We start from the raw sequence: 18500 nt of genomic DNA, 5'->3' as shown, positions 1-18500 counted from the left end.
GAATTGAGATGAGTTTAATGATTTGAAAATTTATTATTTTTAGATTTAACTAAAAATTAGACAAACCAAATTCCAAACTAGACCTAAATTTGATGAATTTGAAAGTTTGACTGGTAAACTCTATATTGTTATTTTATAAGCAAAATGTTGTACAAGTCTTAATTATGCGAGCCCCCACGCAAGTCTATTGAAATGAGCCTGCATCACTATGAAAAAGTATGAAAATTTTATATTCCTTTTAAACAACTTTTTTTTCAAAAGATTCATATGAAACTTATACAATATCTACGTATATTGAGATAAGTTGAGTTGAATTAAGTTGTGAATAATAATATTTTGTGAATTCTATTAAGATGGGTTTAACATTTTCAAGTTGAGATGAATTTAACTTTTTAAATTAAAATATATAAAGTAGATTGATATAAGTTTAACTTTTTTAAAAAAAAGTTGAAAAAGTAATTTGTCTCCATTAATAATTGATTTGAGATGAGTTGAGCTTGCAAGTAAAGGGAGCATTCATAGGGATAAAAGGAAAAAATAAAATCAATAGCAACGGCAGTGTGCTTCGGCTTCTGCCACCATTATTGACCCCATAATATCAAAGCGAGCTAGATGCCTCTTAAGAACCACCCTAAGTTCCTAACCACCAACTTTAACACTCTTTTAGAGAATCATTAACAACCTCCTCACTACGACCTAAAGACAGTGAAAACTTTGGTAGAAGCCAACCAACTGCACACTAGAAACTCATGCAGGACCACAATCAGTTGCTTATTGTAAAACCTATTTAGTATGACAATTAATTTGCATACTTTTTGTACACCCATGCACGAGTTCTTCTACTTGCATGCTGGTGTATACAATATACATGCACACAGCTTATTGTGACACCGCGCTGATCATAGCTGATATGATGATAGATGGAACATCTGTGATATATTTGATTTGTTAAATGAAACTTTTCTTAATGAACAAACTAGTAAGCCCAATGGAACTATTGCTCAAAATCTATAACATGGGTCTACCCTAACCAATTGAATCAGAGGAATGAAAGGAATGCATGAAACATGTTAAAAGGATTTGTAGAACTATAAATAACATCTTGATATTAGTTCTCAATCACATTGGGAATGAAAGGAGGTGTTGATTTGTGAACATCCAAGGTCTTCCCATTGAGTTAGGTCTTCTTTCATACCCTAAAATAAAATCGTTGCACATTGATAAAATTACACCATCTACTTACAAGAACATACATGAAATAAGGTTAATGGAAAAAGAGTACAGGCAACGGCTGATCATGGTTAACTAGAACTACAACGATGAGGTACCTACGAGAGAACTCAAGCAATCCAACAAGTGCTGAATCGCGATTAATATAGAAGAGTGGCCAACTTATTGATGGTGTCATTTTTACCCTGCAGAGTGTAGGTCAACTGGCTCAGTAAATCTTGACCTTCGTCTCCTCTTGCCTTCAGGAGTGCACCGTACACTGCCGATTGTTCCTAGCTTCCCAGAAAACTTGCAATTTGATCTATATCCCCTAGAGGACGAACGTACAACTGAAAGTTTCTCTTTTCTGGACTTGTCCATGTTGCTTTTGGTGCATTCTTTCCCAGTTGGAGATTTAGCTCTCTTTTTTGTTTCCCGGAGTAGTGTTTCCTCTCTCTTCTTGTCATGGCTGAGGAGACGAATGTGAAAAGGATTCACATCAGTGTGACATATAGACTTGCCATCACATCCACTCCTATCTAGACCAACATCTCCATTGTTTACCTGAAAATCACATGAACTGAATTCTTATTCCTCCAGAGAGCAAGTGGTATCTACTTTTGGAATCATTTCATCATCGTACGAGATTATAACAGAAATTTGGAAAGTGGTATAAAACCATTTTTAAGATTCAAACTAGGATTTAATTATTTGACATTTAATCTAGAAACAATTTCTGCAAAAGTATACCACGCACAACAGGCAGATGTTTCTGTTGATAATGGAGTTACATTTTTTTTTTCTCTTAATAGATAGGTATTATTACCAATTGAAGAAGCGCAGAAAAGCTTCGAGCCACATCATACTTCTCCTGTCCCTTCACCACATCACCAAAAGACATGACATCTCCACTGCATGCTTCAAGGGATAGTTTGTCTAGAATACTATCACCATACTCATGTATATCAAATGGAGGGCATGATTCCTATAAAATCACAAAGGCTTAGTTAAAAATATTACGAGGAAACTTTAATAAACACATTTGACTAGCATTCTCATTGACTGTATCATGTATGCTCAAATAAAAAGTTAATTATGACACAGAAGAGAAGCAAAAGCGACAGAATTTACTTGCTCCTCCAAGTTGTGCTCTATTTTCTGTTTCCATGTCAAAACCCGGGCAGCCAATTCAGTCTGATTCTCAGTTTCGGCTATGCTAGCAAGTAGAGCATCCTACATGAGAAAACATGGTCAACCAACCGAGCAAAAAAATATAAGGGAAACAAATGTGCAAGTGACAGCGAAATTATAAAGAACCAGACTCCATCCATAATCTAAATGCTTCAAGTCATTGTTTTGGCAACACAGTTTTCTGGAATAGGCAATAGTCAAGAATACACTTAGCATACAGACACCAAAAGTGAAGTTGCAAAAATTGCTGAAAAGAAGATTGCATAGAATTGAGAACCTCAAAACCTACCACAAAGAAAGAGCAGATATTATTAATGCTCACATTCTACTGAACTGAAACAGGAACCTAACAAGTACATAGATACATAGGTTAAAGCTGCACTTGAAAGTGACCCCTTGTTTTAGACTAGTAGTTATACAATCTTGTATGTTCTGATTGTCAATGCAAACGAGACACTTTCACAAAATACCAAAATCTAGCTTATGGGTGGATATTTGTCAAGCCACAAAATGAGGCTAGTTAACAAGTATAACGGATTTTAATTTGTAACATTTATCCATTAAAAATGAAGCTAGACTGAACCAAATTCTAATATTGTTAAAGAACTGATAAGTATTGATGTATATGGCCACATGCGTTAGCAAAACTCAGGAGAGAATGAGAGAGAAAGATGATCCCCAGAAAAGTATCAAATTAGCAGTTCCAAAATGCAACTTAACTATATACTGTGTAATATCTCAGAGGCAAAGTTGAGGACTCTGCTTACTAGGTGAGACCGACAAAGATCTTCTAGGCTTGTATGAGAATTTGGATCTTGTCCAAAATCTTCATTGGTATCAACGTGAGCAGCATCATCGTCACCCTGTGTAGAGATCAATAAATAAGTACTCTAAAAAATTTCACTACTTTTATTGTGAATATATATTACACAATCATGTTGCTGGTCTGCCTAACCTTTTCATTGTGAACAGGTATATCTTCATGCATACACATATTCTCAGGCAAGTCGTCAAAATCAGGTTCCCCAAAATCAGGGATCCCACTATCATAGTGATAGTTCTCTTTCTCATCATCAGGATTACAAAAGGTATTAAAAGTTTCATGCCCTCCATCTATAAGTGACTGACGCAACTGCAATTAGAACATCAGGAATTATCAGCCATACAGACCAATTTAATTAATACAACCTTTGAAAAACATTACCTTTTCATATAATGGAGGAGACTGGGACTCCCTTTGTCTTTCAAAAGCCTGATGTCGCATCTCCCAGATTTCTGTCAGCTCTGGACTAATAGCGCCATGCAATCTAGCGAGCGGAAAAATTGTAGTTATAGAAGCTCCCTTTGAAGAATTAAACCCATTCCTTTTAAAAGCTTTTACTGCAAGAATAAGAAGAAAATAAAAATACAATGTTACTTGCAGTTGAAAATTGCAGGAGTAAATAAAACGAGCTAAAGTAATAAATCTTTGAACAACCTTTTCTAAAAGGCTTCACTTTCAAGTTCCCAGGTTCGTGGGGATTCAAGGGCTTCCAAGGATCATTGTCATCCTCATCATCAAAATCCCCAGGTTCTGAATATCTTTCATCCATATCTAATCCCCAATTGTTGCCATTTAAATTTTCACAAGCAGGAGGATCTGCCCCAACATTATTATTATTAACATCAGAATTGCTATTAGGCCCAGGAAATTGACTGATGCCAGCATCTTGGCTCTTTCTAAGAGATGACTTATGCACTGTTCCTCCAGAATGTCTTGTAGGAGATTGGAAGCTCCTGCGAGCTGAGCTGCCTCTGTGAGTACCATTCTGGCCTTTACCAGCCTTATTTCCCTTAAAAAATTCATCAACTGCTACAGCATCACATGGATCTAATAAAATAAAGTCCTGGTATAGATCATTGGTGGCCAACTGCAACGATATACAGGTATGGTTCAAGGGTTAGACTCATAAAAAAAAAAAAAATGATTCAAGGGTTAGATTATAACTAGTATGCACATTGATAAAATAACAAATGGATGCAATTACAGTACCAGATATGACTCTAATTCCCCACCATCAGCACTAATGTCTAAGCAATCACCTTCAAGAACAACTAGATTTGCAGGGGGCTTCAAAAAGTGTTTGAAAGGAGCATCTTTGCCTGTCGGACTATCTAAGCAATTCTTGGCTTCCACTGTAAATGAAAAGAAGTTTTAGTTGTGTTTGCAATATAACTTCTCGATGATAAATCCAGAGTAACATGCTACCTTGGACATCATCTAAGCCCCAAAACAGATCATTTTCTACATCAGCAACTGAATGGAAACCACTTTCTTCAGGCTGGGTTGATGTGTGCTCCAACTGATCCTGTTGCCTGTATTGTAAATATAACGCAACGGAAACACAACTGATAAAATGGCTGTAACTTGAGTTCTGTGTGGCGGGGCATGCTTCTAAAGATGTAGTGTCATTTCATATTTTGTGATTAGCTATATTAAATTTTAAGGGAAATTATAGTGCAAAATTGAACCCATGATGTTTGAGTGTTCAAAGAACCTGCCCTTTTAGGGGAACTTAGACAGCAAAGGGCAGGCCGTTTGACCACTCAGACATCACATATATATCTCAGACATCCTGAGTTCGATCCCACATAACAGATACATGATTATGGATTTTGAATCGTGTACTGGGGGTTTACTCTAGTGCGAAGGACCTTGCCTTCTTGAGGTGCCCCATAAGCATAAGAAATATTTGTAAAAAAAATTATATCCCAGTCCATTTGGCCAAAAATGAAGATTAGATTTTAAGCAGTTAGAGGTATACAACGAAAAGCAGCAAACTTGATTCAACTACACGTACAACCCACAATTACCCGAAAGTTACAGAATAATCTAACCTAAAGAATCTTAAAAATTTGAAAAATAAAGAGTATATGACGCAAACCTCTTCTCAGAAAGGAACTCCAAAGCACGCAAAACCAAAGAATAGAGGTATTCGACCTTTCGACTATACACCTGCACCGAACCCTGAAGTAGCAAAGCAGCTACATTTCACATATAACACCAAACTCAGAAAACTAATGAACTTTCCAATTTCTTAAACCAAAAACAAAAATTTATTAAAAAAACTGGAATGCACAAACTGGAAAAGTAACCTTCGGCGAAATTGATTGGGACTTGACCGTCTTCTGGGATCTCACCGGAGCAAATCTTCAACAAGTACTCTTCGAGTCTGTTGGCGAGGTCCACCTCCCAATTAGACTCCAGGTCACGCTCCGGATGCACCGTATGGAAGCCGCTTGGTTCTTCTCGAGGATTAGTCATCTTCTGCAGAGAGGATACGGTCGTGCATTATAGCGGTGCCGAATTTCATTAGGGAAATACTAGGTTTCGAGTTTGGACGGGGAAAATCCGATAATGGACGATTTGGGCTTTTGATAGTTTCTAACGAAAATGGAAGAGAAAGTGCGAGAAATTCAAAGAATCCGATTCAAGCATATGGTCACAGATTCACAGAAGGGGTAGGCCGGTAGGGTTCAAAATTGCCGTTTTCCCGCTCGCTCGTAGAAAAGTGGGCCTCTTGGGAGTTTTTTACCTATTGGGCTGAAATGGCCCAGAAAGAACCCATAAACGTTGGAAGGAATTTTGCCTATTTCTATCTTCAATCTCGTTTGTTTTTACAGATAAAATAAAATAAATTGATATAAAAATTAAAAATTAAAAAATATTATTAAAAATATTTTTTTAATATTATTTTTATTTTAAAATTAAAAAATTTGAATTTTTATTTTATTTTATATAAAAAATTGTAATAATTAGATGATATGAGATGAGATAAATTGAGAAGTGTTGTGAAAAAAAAAGACTTAATGGAAGAAAAAATTAATAATTATTCTTAAAGTATAGAAAATGTGGTATTTTCGTTCTATCCTAATATAAATTTATTTTAAAATAGAATGTATTTTAAAATGCCTATTTACACTCTCAAATTAGAAGTTGACTGTCAAATTTTTGTGGATGAATAAAGTGGTCACCACAAGATCATACCAAGAAAATATTTAAATTAAAGAAAATTGGACTTCAACCACATTGGTGTTTCGGCATCCTAAGGCTTGCGGCTGGCCACCACATGCAAGGTGGCTTGAAGTGGTCTACGACTACCATGGGTGGGGTTGCCATTTTTACCTCGGCCTGGAGTGGGTCATTGCCACCATGCATCCAATTGGTTTGGAAATTAAGCTATTGGTTGGTTGGGTGATCTCAACTCGCCTCAAACGAATCACTTATTAGATCACTCGCTACTTTTTCAATTTTTCATAAAAAAATTAAACTCATCCCAACATACTTTATACATTTAAACACATATATTAGTATTTTACATTCAAACACATTTCTATGAGCCAAAGGCTGTGACCTAATTGGCATAACCTTCAACCTCTAAAATAGAGGTCTGGAGTTCGAAACTCCCTCCTCCAACTCAAAAAAAAAAAAAAAATCATTGAGACTCACAAAATATTATTATTCACATATTAACCCAAATCATTTAAGATCACCTTAATATTCAAACGCAGCCTCACACATAGTTTGATCCATATTTAAGTTTGATCTAGTAGCCACTAGTGGTCTTTGGCAGATGCCAATAGATTTCCGACTAATCTGCTCTAGTGCGGAGATGGTTGGCTGACATCCCGCCTTAGAGTGATTTTCTGACAACTCACAAGGTGGCAACTGACCAAATCAGGTGGCCGCTGGTGGTTGCAAAAAATTGCTCAGCATCAAAGTATAGATATGTGGTTTTAAAAGAGTGGTGCTAGGGCCACCGATTAGTCTACTGAAGTTTTCTACCAATTAATGTAAATTTTTTTTTCTTTTTTTTCAAGCACTTTTAAAATCACTTTAAACATTTTTTTTAAAAAAAATAAAAAATCATAAGCTCATTAAAAATACTTCTTTAATCGTTAAGTAAAAAAAAAAATTCTGTACAAAAATTCGATGAATATCCTCGTTGGGAGTAGAGTTTTCCATTTTAAAACTTGGGGTTTAAGTATTGAAATAGTTTTTTAATTTTACAATCGACACATAATTGCAATTCAATGGTACTAACGTGTTATTTTGACTGATTTTTTAACCGTAGATTAACGGACAGATTGATTTGATCAAAGTTTAGTTTTAGAAAATAAGAAGTTCAAAATTAAAGTTGAGGCATTAATCCATCTTGTGGGCCAACTACAAAGATTACTTTAGTATTGAACCGTTCTTTTTAATGATGTGCCCATCTTAAAATAAAATGAGAGTATCGCATGTTCATGAGTCTAACATTCCAAAACTACCTAATAGTTAACTCAAGTGGTAGGCAAGAATGAACAAAATCTCTATAAGAATAATATTAGATATAGTTATGGGTTATGCAAGTACTGCATACTCATTTTGAAAAAAAATGAAGTTCTCTGTTAAAAAATTAACTTTTTCATGTGGATTTCATATTTATTTATTTTTTTAAAAGAAGTATGTGACCCTAACGCACTCTATGTATGATTGCAAATATCATTTATCATTTATAAAAGAAAGTATGTTCCAAACTGCACGTGAGGAAACTATCATGATATAAATTAAATAATTGCATTCATCTATTTTTTAGCATATAATAATTAATAAAAAATAGAAATAGCTATACAAATGAGAACTTATTTCATGAGACTTGTAAAAAAAAATAGAGTGAGTTAGAGTTAAAGGTCTAATTAAGGAGGATGGTACGTAATTATTCATTATATTGTCCTGGTTACTCTTTGGGACGTAAAAAATAAAATAAAAAATCAGTTGAACTGGACTGGTAGATTTGGTTTGATTTGTAAACCATTCGGTGAGATATTGGTTCTTAAGAATTGAAACCGATCTTAAATTGGTGCAGTACCAATTTTAATATTTTAAAAATTAGTTTAAACCAAACCAGACCGGTATATATATTTATAATTTTTATATTATATTATATATATTATATGTTAAATTGATAATTAATATAATATGAAATTCTAATCTTATTATTCAAGTCTATTAATCTTATAATATAAAACTAAAAATATAATATAACATTTGATAGAACATATAAATTTTATTATCAAACATAAATATTAATATTAAGTTATTAATATAAACTTATTTTGATATATATATATAAATAAAGGATATATAAATACATTTTTGACATAATAAATTATAATATATATTCTTTTTATAAATACACTTTTACACATTTCATCATATATATTTATATAAAAAGTCTAGAACTTATATACACTATAGTTAAATTCAATACTATACTAGTATGCGTTAATTATTATAAAATAGTGTACTTTTACTATATTATAAATAAATTAATAGTTTAGTATATGTAAATATCATTTTATTATTAATATAGATAATCCGTAAAATAAAAAAAAAAGTTTCAATTTCAATAATAAATCAGTCTAATATCAATTTTTTTATTTTTAAAATTGGTATATATCGAGATCTAAATATACAAAATCGGATCAAACCTAATCGTTAACGATCCTAGTTACTCGACATATGAAACAAATCCTATCATTAACAAGTCGATCGGTACGTGTGAACACATCATAGGCGGCGGAATTTTTTATTATTATGAAAAGTAAACAATAAATAAATATATATAAATATATATATTTATATATATATATATTATGTAAGTTGATGTAAAAGATTTTTCCAACAATGGGGTACTAGATGTGTCAATAAGTGAATTTACAAATAATAATTTTTCTAGATGAGGGTGTGTTTGTCATGTGTGGGCTTACTTTTTTTTTTTTTTTTTTAAACAGTGTGGGCTTACTTAATTAATTACAAGGACCGAGGACCTTTCATAGATATATAGTAGGGGTGGGCTCTGACTCCGACGGAGTCGGAGTTGTCATTTCCGACCTCCGACTCCGACAAAAGTCGGAGCGAAAGTTCCCCTCCGACTCCGACTCCGAACGTAGTCGGAGTCCGATTCCGATCGGAGGTCGGAGCTCCGACCTCCGATCGGAACTCCGACTGGAGTTCGGAGGGAGTTCCGAACGGAGGTCAGAGCTCCGACTCCGAACTCAATTTCAGATTTTTTTTTTATTATTATTTAAATTTTGTTGTTCAATTTCATTTCAGATAGTGGGCAACATATAGATATTTTTTTAAAAGTGAACCATCTACAAATATTTGGTTTATTCAAGAGTTTTCAATAATTTAAATATTCGTTCTGATTTTGTTACTGAATTTTGATTATATCTTTAATTTGTTTTATGTCCGCCTGAAATTTAGCATTAAAAGTGCTCATGACTCATGAGTTGAAAATTATACAAATTTAAAATTTTATAGAAAATAATGATGGTACGAATTTGTATAATTCGATTAATTTCAGTTGGATAATAAATTATAAACTTTTGAGAGAGGATGGATAAGTACTAATAGAAATTATAGAATAAAGAGTACTTATCCCACGTATTTGCTCGGGATATAAGTACATAAATATAACTATATAAATAGTTTAAAAAGTAAATAACATGTATGATGCAGCCATAAGTTATAACAGTCTCATTTATAACGTAATAACAATATGACTCAGTCTTGAAATATAACTATATAAAAATTAAACACGGGTTTCACTCAAACCCCAATGTTCCATTGGTCACGCCTGAAATGAAGATAGAAAGTAGCAATCAATAGATGAAAAAAAATTGATAATAAAAAATTATATACGGTAAAAGAATAATTTGATTCTTACCAAGAAAGGAAGTTCTCTCAACTCCATCCCAACTCTCAAGTAGCGTCCGTTCCAAACTCTCAATCATCAGTAATTATGTTAGGGTTCATAATTAGATCTAGAAAATCATAAAAAGTAGAAGTTAGAAACATTAAAAATAATTAAATCATCATTTAAAAGCATATAAACTTACCCGATTCAAGCCTATAGCTCTCGGCATCAACGCCAACGGTATCTAGTCCAATGGGCGTTTCACTTATCCAATTCTGTGTGCAAACGAGGGCCTCCACGGTTGACGGTGACAATGAACTCCGATAAGCATCCAACACGCGACCTCCAGTGCTAAATGCCGACTCTGAGGCAACCGTAGTGACAGGAATGGCTAGCACATCTCGGGCCACACGGGAAAGGACTGGATACTTGGTGGAATTAACTTTCCACCAAGTTAATAACTGAAATACATCACTAGGTGCCTCGACAGCTTCCATAAAATATCGTTCAACCTCAGATGTACAATGCATAATATTCCTTATTGACATGAGTTGATGATACTGCCGTATAACACGATTGCCTCTAACCCCTACAGATGGGTCAGTATCACCTGAGGAAACTGTCGATCCTGTCGGCCTCGAATGTGAGGAGCTACCAACTGCGGATGAAGGCTGAGCACTAGTACTGTAGTGATGATATAAGTCATCAACATCACTTTTTAGCAATCTAATAAACTCTCCAGCCTTCACTGCCCCGAGGACGGAATTTACCCAAAATTCTAGAACGGCCAACTTAACTCGGGGGTCAAGGATCACAGCCACAAATAGCAATCTATTTATCTTCTCAATATTCCCCCAATATTTATCATATTTGATCTTCATCCTCGTAGCCATATCAGATAACAATCCAGCAGAGTCAGTACAACTATTTTCCAACTGGAAGTGAAGCTCCGAGAGCTCACTGAAAAATGAGTTCGCAGTCGTATATTTGGATCCAGATAGTCGCATGGTTATCTCATAAAAAGTTCTTAAAAATTCAACAAAATAACTCACACTGGTCCAATCATGTGCGTCTGGCGCACCGAGCCCCTGTCCTGCTGGCTCCAACAAAGCATACCTCAGGCCCCCATCCTCGACCTCCATCCGCTCGAATGCTTTTTGGTACTTCTGTGCCACATCCAACATCATGTATGTAGAATTCCATCGAGTCGGAACGTCCAAGCACAGCATACTAGAACATTCAATCTTCAAATCTTCTGCTATTGCCTTAAACTTGGCAAGCCTTTGAGGGGAACCCCTCACATATCGTACAATGTTGCGGACTCGGGTTATGGAATCATGAACCTCTTTTAATCCCTCAACAACTATGAGGTTAATGATATGAGCACAGCATCGAACGTGAATAAACTCGTGGGCCCGAATGACATCATCTCTCACCGTCGTGTTCCGCTTAAACCAATCAATTGCTGTTTCATTCGCACTGGCATTGTCAACTGTAATACACAGCACTTTTCGAATTCCCCAGTCCTTTAAACAATCATCCATCTTCGCCCCAATGGATGTACCTTTATGATCCACAATTTCTTTAAAACCAATAATTTTTTTATGCAAAATCCACTCACTGTCAATGTAGTGTGCTGTGATACACATGTAGCAGACGTTTTGTATGGAAGTCCATGTGTCAGTCGTAAAAGACACTCTCTGGCCAGTGGTAATAAACATCTTCCTCATCTCCTCCTTGTCCTTCGCATGCCTCTTCATACAATCTCGCATCACTGTATACCGTGATGGAATGAGAAATCGTGGCTCAACAAAATTTAGAAACTTTCGAAAGCCTCTTTTCTCGACTGTGGTAAATGGCATCTCATCAGTAATTATCATCTCTGCAAGCATGTCCCTCAACATCTTCTCACTGTATTAAGGGATGACCAATTTCTTAGTCTGTGTACCATCAGTGGCTGTAGAAGTTTGGTAACTGAGATTGGTCTGATCAGTGGCTTGCAATCCATTCGCTATCTTATATCGTTGGCAACCATTTAGATGTGCTCTTAACACACTGGTACCTTACTTCTTCGAATGGCATCCACAAAGTGATCCACAGTAATGGCATCTTGCCACTGGGTTCGCAATTTCACCAGGAATTTTAGTGAAATGCTCCCATGTCCACGACCTCTTTTTAGAAGGTCGTGGTGGTTGATCTTGCTCAATGGGCATCTCCTCCTCCTCGTTGAACATATCTTCATCCTCTATATGAACTGGGAGTGGGAGTGGGAGTCGACTACTCGCACAAGATGTAGCTGCTCTAAATGTAGCTGCCCTAGATGTGGCTCTAGGGGTGGAAGTACCCACTGGTGTAGGAGTTGTAGCATTGGCATCCGCCACATCCCCTTGTGGACGATCATCTCCACTATGTCTAGAATCCATATCACAATCAATGAAGCTGAAAAAATTAAATTAGAAGCAAAAAATTAGTTTAAAAATAAACTAGGCTATTGTATTATACAATAGGACATGTATTATTGTATCATAATAATACATGTATCGATGTATTATTACATTGAGGTTCGGTTGATGTGCGCTTGACTCAGACGAACCCATCCAGATGGGTTCGCTCGACGTGCGCTCGAGCGCCATACAGAGAGGTTCGCTCGACGTGCGCTCGACATAGCGCTCGAGCAGAACCCATCCAGAAAGGTTCGTTCGATGTGCGCTCGAAGTGGCGCTCGAGCAGAACTCATATAGAGAGGTTCGCTCGACGTGGAGCTCGAGCAGAATCCATCCAGAGAGGTTCGCTCGACGTGCGCTCGACGTGGCGCTCGAGCATAATCCATACAGAGAGGATCGCTCGACCTGCGCTCGACGTCGCGCTCGAGCAGAATCCATACAGAGAGTTTCGCTCGATGAGCGCTCGACGTAGCGCTCGAGAGAACTCTTCCGCTCGATGAGCGCTCGTAGCGCTCGAGCAGAACTCTTCCAGAGAGGTTCGCTTGACTTCCGCTCGACATATCGCTCGAGCCAATGTTCAATACAACGTGCGCTCGACTTGCGCTCGACACCTCGCTCGAGCGCAAGTCTTCAAAACAATGTAAAATTCATGTTTTTTAGCGCCGTGTTGGCCGTTGGGGACTATATTGAATTTTTAATACACAAGAATCACAACTGCTGGCTCCAATTCATAAGAGACGTGCTTGAATTAAATTTAGGGCTCACCGTAGGTGGAAGGCTGGAAGCTGAACAGAGGGACGGCGGCAGGGAGGAGCAACGACGAACGGTGTTCTGAAGAACGCGAAACGGAGGGTTCACTGGTTCAGTCACTGGGACGGGAGACGCGAGAGAGAAGTGAAGGAGGAAGAAGAAGTGAAGAAGGAAGAAGAAGAAGTGAAAAGGAAGAGGAACGGAATGCTGAAGAAGAAGCCCCTTCAAGAAGGAACTTCCGAAACGACGCCGTTCCATATTAAGTTGAACGGTGTCGTTCAATATATTTTTTTTTAAACCCAGCTCCAAAACGACGTCGTTTTACAGCTGGGTTTAAAAAAAAAAATTCGGAGTCACTCCGAATTCCGACTCCGAATTCCGACAACTCCGACTCCGTCGGAGTCGGCATCGGAGTGGAGGTCGGACGGAGTCGGAATTCTCGAAATTTTACACACCCCTAATATATAGTACCGAACTTGAGGATGTTAAATAGGAGAGTGATAGATGCATAAGAGCATTAGTATTGAATTTGTCATTTTATTTTTTAAATTTTAATTAATATATAATTTTTTAAATTTTAATTAATCATTTAAAATTTGAAGTCTATATTAAATTATTCATCACACTCTTTATAATAATAAATTATTATTATTTTTTATTATTTATATTATTTAATTAATTTTTATTTTATTTTCATAATCTTCAATAACCTCCAACAAATCATATTCATTTTTATTTTCACAATCTAACAATCTATAATATAATAATCTCATATGTATATAGATAGTAAAATCTCATATGAATAAAAATCTCATATTTATAATATAATAATCTAAGAAAATATTTTTAGATTTGCTATAGTTCTTTTCATATTTGAAAAGAATAATGGATTTACTGTAGCTCATAGTTTGGATGAAAATAATTTAGCTAATTCAATGTGGAGCAAATATAGATGATATTTGCTAAATTTGAAAATGAAAAAGCATTTGGCTAATCCAATGGCAATGCTCTAAAGTAAGTTCTATAATATCTATTATTATCTTTATAAATATTTTGGATAGTATTAATGAGCAATAAATATTGTTTTATTTTATGTGTTTATCTTTATTTCACTCGAAATCTTTAAATTTGGTCAAAAAATAATATTTTTCGCATTTACAAGGCATATAATATAGTAGGTACTAGGGATATTGCTATGATCTCTCACAATAAAGGTGATCACATTTTAATTTCCCTCATAAATCCTATGTGAAAACCATCATCAAAGCCACACACATCTACGGAAATTAAACAACATGATATATATACAGTTGTGTATATGTGGTGGGAATTGTGCAGTATATATATATATATCATTATTAACTGATGATGAGTACATGATTGTTCTCTATCTGGTAATTATCTCAACATGAGATTCACAAAAGTAAGTTTCAAAGTTCTGATCTCTCTCTCTCTCTCTCTGTTTCTCTCTCAATTCATTAAAAGGCAAGAAAAATAATAAGGGAAAAATTAAAGGATTTAAAAGAAAAATCATAATCATGGAGAAGATCAAGAATCTGCAGATCATGGTCTTTTAGTACTGAGCACTAAAGTATATATGAACTGCTGTCTTTGCTTAATTAAAGCAAGCCAGGAACGTAGGGCACCCCACTGGGTTGGATCCAACTATCGCCACCAATGAAGGTACCGGGAGTAAATTGTTGGGATTGGTTCAGAGTGAGCGTCTTGATGCCTGGCCATTTAACTCTATTTGCGAGGCCGGCACCCGGACCCACGTTGGCGACCTCAGCATAGAAGCAAGTGTCGAGAGCAAAGTTACCCATCCATGGCAACCACCCCTCAGGCTGGATGATGCCTTCGATATGGCTTTGCATAATGATGGTTCTTGAGTATAGCCTCCATGGCCTACCAAGGAAAGCCTTGTTCGTGTCTTTCATCGGCAAGTACGCTGGCTCGGCGGTGATAGTACATCCCTGGAGGACGAGCCCGGTGTCCTCACGCTCATATGACCTTCCTTGGGCTGTGACGATGCACTGCTGGTTCTCCATTGGCTTCCTGATGACCATCGTGCAATTTTGAAACACCGCAGATGCGTCACCAAAGATGAAGTCGATGGTCCCAGAGATGGTGCAATTGCGGTAGAACTGGCGGTGGGTGTGGGCATAAAGGGTGTCTTGGTACCCATCGAATTGGCAATTGTAGAAGATGGACAAGTCGGATTGGACGTTCAGTGCCACAGCCTGGTGCTTCGCAGCTCCTGCAGAGTTCTCGAATCCAATGTCCTTGGCCATGAAGTTGTTTCCAACCACCGCTGCGCGCAACAACCAAAGATTAAAAAAAAAAAAAAAACCCATTAGTGCATAAAACATTTGGAAAGAAATGGAAGGCATAGGCTCAAATTGGATAGTCTAATGAAGACACATATTCTGTAAATAATAGTGAAAAAATAATAATAAATTAATGATAAAATATTATTAAACAATAGTGAATAGTAAATAAAAAGTAATAATAAAATAATGAATAATAATAAGGTATTATGAAAATATCTCTTAGCACCCAAACTAGGCCAACCTTATTTGGATAGTAAAAGTGTTTCATCTCATCTCTTCATTATAATTTTTTTAAATTCTTACAGAAAATATAATAAACAATTATTCAGTTTTTTTCAATTCTAAAACAATAATAATATCCAAATGTCACCTTAATGCTCGTTTGAGGTCCATATTATCTCGAAAGTCCTACACAAACATGAACAACTAGTACTATGTCCATCTTTTTTCTTAACTTGGATTATCAAATTTGATAGCTTAAATAATTAAAAAAATATCTATGCTTAATTAAGACCAAGGCTCAAAGATTAGTCTCTTTTGTGCTTATTTAAATTAGAAATGGGAGGGAAAGAGAGGCACAAAATGACATATATATATATATATATATATATACACGAACAGTACACACACGCAGACATATATATATACTTACAAACTGTTGAAGTCTTGAATGTTGGGGTTCCATCGACGAAGTTCTTGTTTCCGGTGATTTTGGTCTTTGTGGGACCATCTCCAATCATAGTCACAAAGCTCTTGTCCTTGTCAAGAATCAGAGTCTCCTGATAAACTCCTTCCTTGATATAAATCACAAAGGTTTTGCTGTTCTTTTTTGGAATGTCAACAAGAGCCTCAGTGATAGTCTTGTATTTGCCACTTCCGTCCTTGGCCACCACCACGTCAGCACTAATGTTCGTCGCCGCGAGGAGCTTCCGTTGCCCTTCACTGAGCCATGAAGGGACCTCATCGACTTCGTCACGATCCTGATCTGTTTCTACTGAGAGAAGCCGTTTCATCCCAGGAATCTGAAGATTGGTCAACATAGTCGAGATCTCTGCTACCATGGCAAGGCCATTCTTGGTTAGTTCTTGTGATGTCTTCAGGATAGCCTTCATCTTGTCCCCGGCATCACCAGTCGTGTTCTCGAAACCATCCAAGCAAGTTTGCTCGTAAGTGATTGCACCACTGAGCCAAACCTTGAGGTCAGCAAGATAATCGTCAAGCTTGCTAACTTCGAAGGCACCGATCTTTTCAAAAGATTCTTGGAGATCATCTACAGCATACTCAAGAAGCTCTTTGCAGTTCTCCAAGGCCTGTTTTGCTCTGGGGTCGTTAGCCAGCTCTTTCAACGTGGTAGAGTTTGCCATTGCTTTGCCAAGTTCCTGCATGGCGACATGGAAGCCGACCTGGATTAGCTCTTTGGGGTCGGTGGTGTTCCCAGCTGCGGAGGACAGGCTTTTCTCGCAAGTTTCTTTGTAGTCGGTGGGTTGGCAAATGGCCTTGATTGACTTAATGGATGTTGAAACCTCTTCGGTACTACTGGGTTTAGCATCAGAATGCGAACCGCGGTTTGCACCAACAGCCACAGCTACCACCATGGCCACCATAAGAGCGGAACACAAGCCGATAATGCTGTATTTCTTGCTCTTATTCTGGTTTCCACGGTTGGGGACATCGTTGTATCCTCCGTGCGCCATTTTTTTCTATAAATCTGCTTAATCTACCCTAAAAGAAAAGGAAAAAGAAGAACAATTAGAATTATATTTGTTTTGTATTTTCTATATAAATATATATATATATATATATATATATATATATTATCTTTTGGTATAATTTTTCGTTTGATACTAGATCGAAGAGAGGTTATACATACGTACCCACAAATGAAACAAGCGAACAGAGCTGTGGGGTCGTCTTTTTCTTGGCAGGTTATTTATGCCCTCCGGGCACTGATATATATATATAGTAGATTTTCTCAATGAAAATTATACACATCTATATAAGGAAAAACATGAATTTGAAAGATGATGGCTATTGTTGTTGACAAATGTGAGGTAGGAAGGAGAGCTCCCACAAAAATCGATCCATTTTAATCATGTTTTCTAAATTTGAGCTTCCATGCACCATTAATCAAATACTTTGAATTGATCACCAACCTCACTTTCTTAACCATTGTTTACTTTGGTCCATTTTTTGCGCAAAAACACTGGTCTGATCGTGAGGATATTAAATGCTAGGCTGCTAATAATTGAAGTATTTTATAAAAAGTAATTTATATATATGTTTGGTCTGGGAATTTCCTGGTGGAGATCTAAATTAATATAAATTACTGACCCAACTTAAAAGAAAGAAAAATACAAAACTAAATACCCATCTGGAGAGTAGTACTATATATATAATTATCAGCACCCTTCCCGCAAATTACAACACTAAGGACCCGTTTGATATTATTTTTAATTTTATTGGGTGTTGGGTTAAGATGTTTAAGATAAAATATTGTTTTGAGTTAAAATGTTTGATTGAGATTAGGAAACTAGAGAGAAAAATTTAAAGAAAATATCATAAAGTTAAAAGTTATTTGAATATAATTTTTTAATATATATAATTTTAATTTTAATGTTAAAAAAAATATTATTTTTTGTGTTTTGTTTGAGAGTTTGGAAAATGTGTAATGATTAGATAAAAAAGTTGAAGATTGGAAATTGTAAGTGTTTTGTGTTTATGTGATATTTAGGAAGGAAATATATAATAATATATATATGAAAGAAAAATGCTGGATGCAGTCGACCCCATACAGTCGGTGTGTAAACGGTGCTGACATGGAAAAAACAAAACGCACCGTTTTCATTCAAAAA

At 36.1% G+C, this 18500-nt stretch overlaps 2 protein-coding genes across 2 annotated transcripts; both read right to left on the bottom strand.

Moving 5' to 3' along the window:
* Positions 1–1095: 1095 nt before the first annotated feature.
* LOC108994713 (condensin-2 complex subunit H2) lies at positions 1096–5874 on the bottom strand. Its single transcript, XM_018970039.2, has 11 exons — positions 5536–5874; positions 5325–5424; positions 4649–4755; positions 4433–4575; positions 3878–4310; positions 3605–3780; positions 3356–3532; positions 3168–3263; positions 2341–2442; positions 2036–2194; positions 1096–1773 (listed from the first exon to the last, which is right to left on the bottom strand). The coding sequence occupies exons 1-11, from the start codon at positions 5702–5704 to the stop codon at positions 1411–1413; spliced, it is 2025 nt and encodes a 674-aa protein (XP_018825584.1). The 5' UTR covers positions 5705–5874; the 3' UTR covers positions 1096–1410.
* An 8619-nt stretch (positions 5875–14493) lies between these two features.
* LOC108994719 (probable pectinesterase/pectinesterase inhibitor 21) lies at positions 14494–17634 on the bottom strand. Its single transcript, XM_018970045.2, has 3 exons — positions 17523–17634; positions 16301–17370; positions 14494–15629 (listed from the first exon to the last, which is right to left on the bottom strand). Exons 2-3 carry the CDS (start codon positions 17340–17342, stop codon positions 14938–14940), a joined length of 1734 nt encoding a protein of 577 aa, XP_018825590.1. The 5' UTR covers positions 17343–17370; positions 17523–17634; the 3' UTR covers positions 14494–14937.
* Between the last annotated feature and the right edge of the window lie 866 nt (positions 17635–18500).

Source organism: Juglans regia, chromosome 12, assembly GCF_001411555.2.
Source record: "Juglans regia cultivar Chandler chromosome 12, Walnut 2.0, whole genome shotgun sequence".
Classification (NCBI taxonomy): domain Eukaryota; kingdom Viridiplantae; phylum Streptophyta; class Magnoliopsida; order Fagales; family Juglandaceae; genus Juglans; species Juglans regia.
The sequence above is the reverse complement of the archived record's forward strand: the minus strand, read 5'-3'. Positions and strand labels throughout refer to the sequence as shown.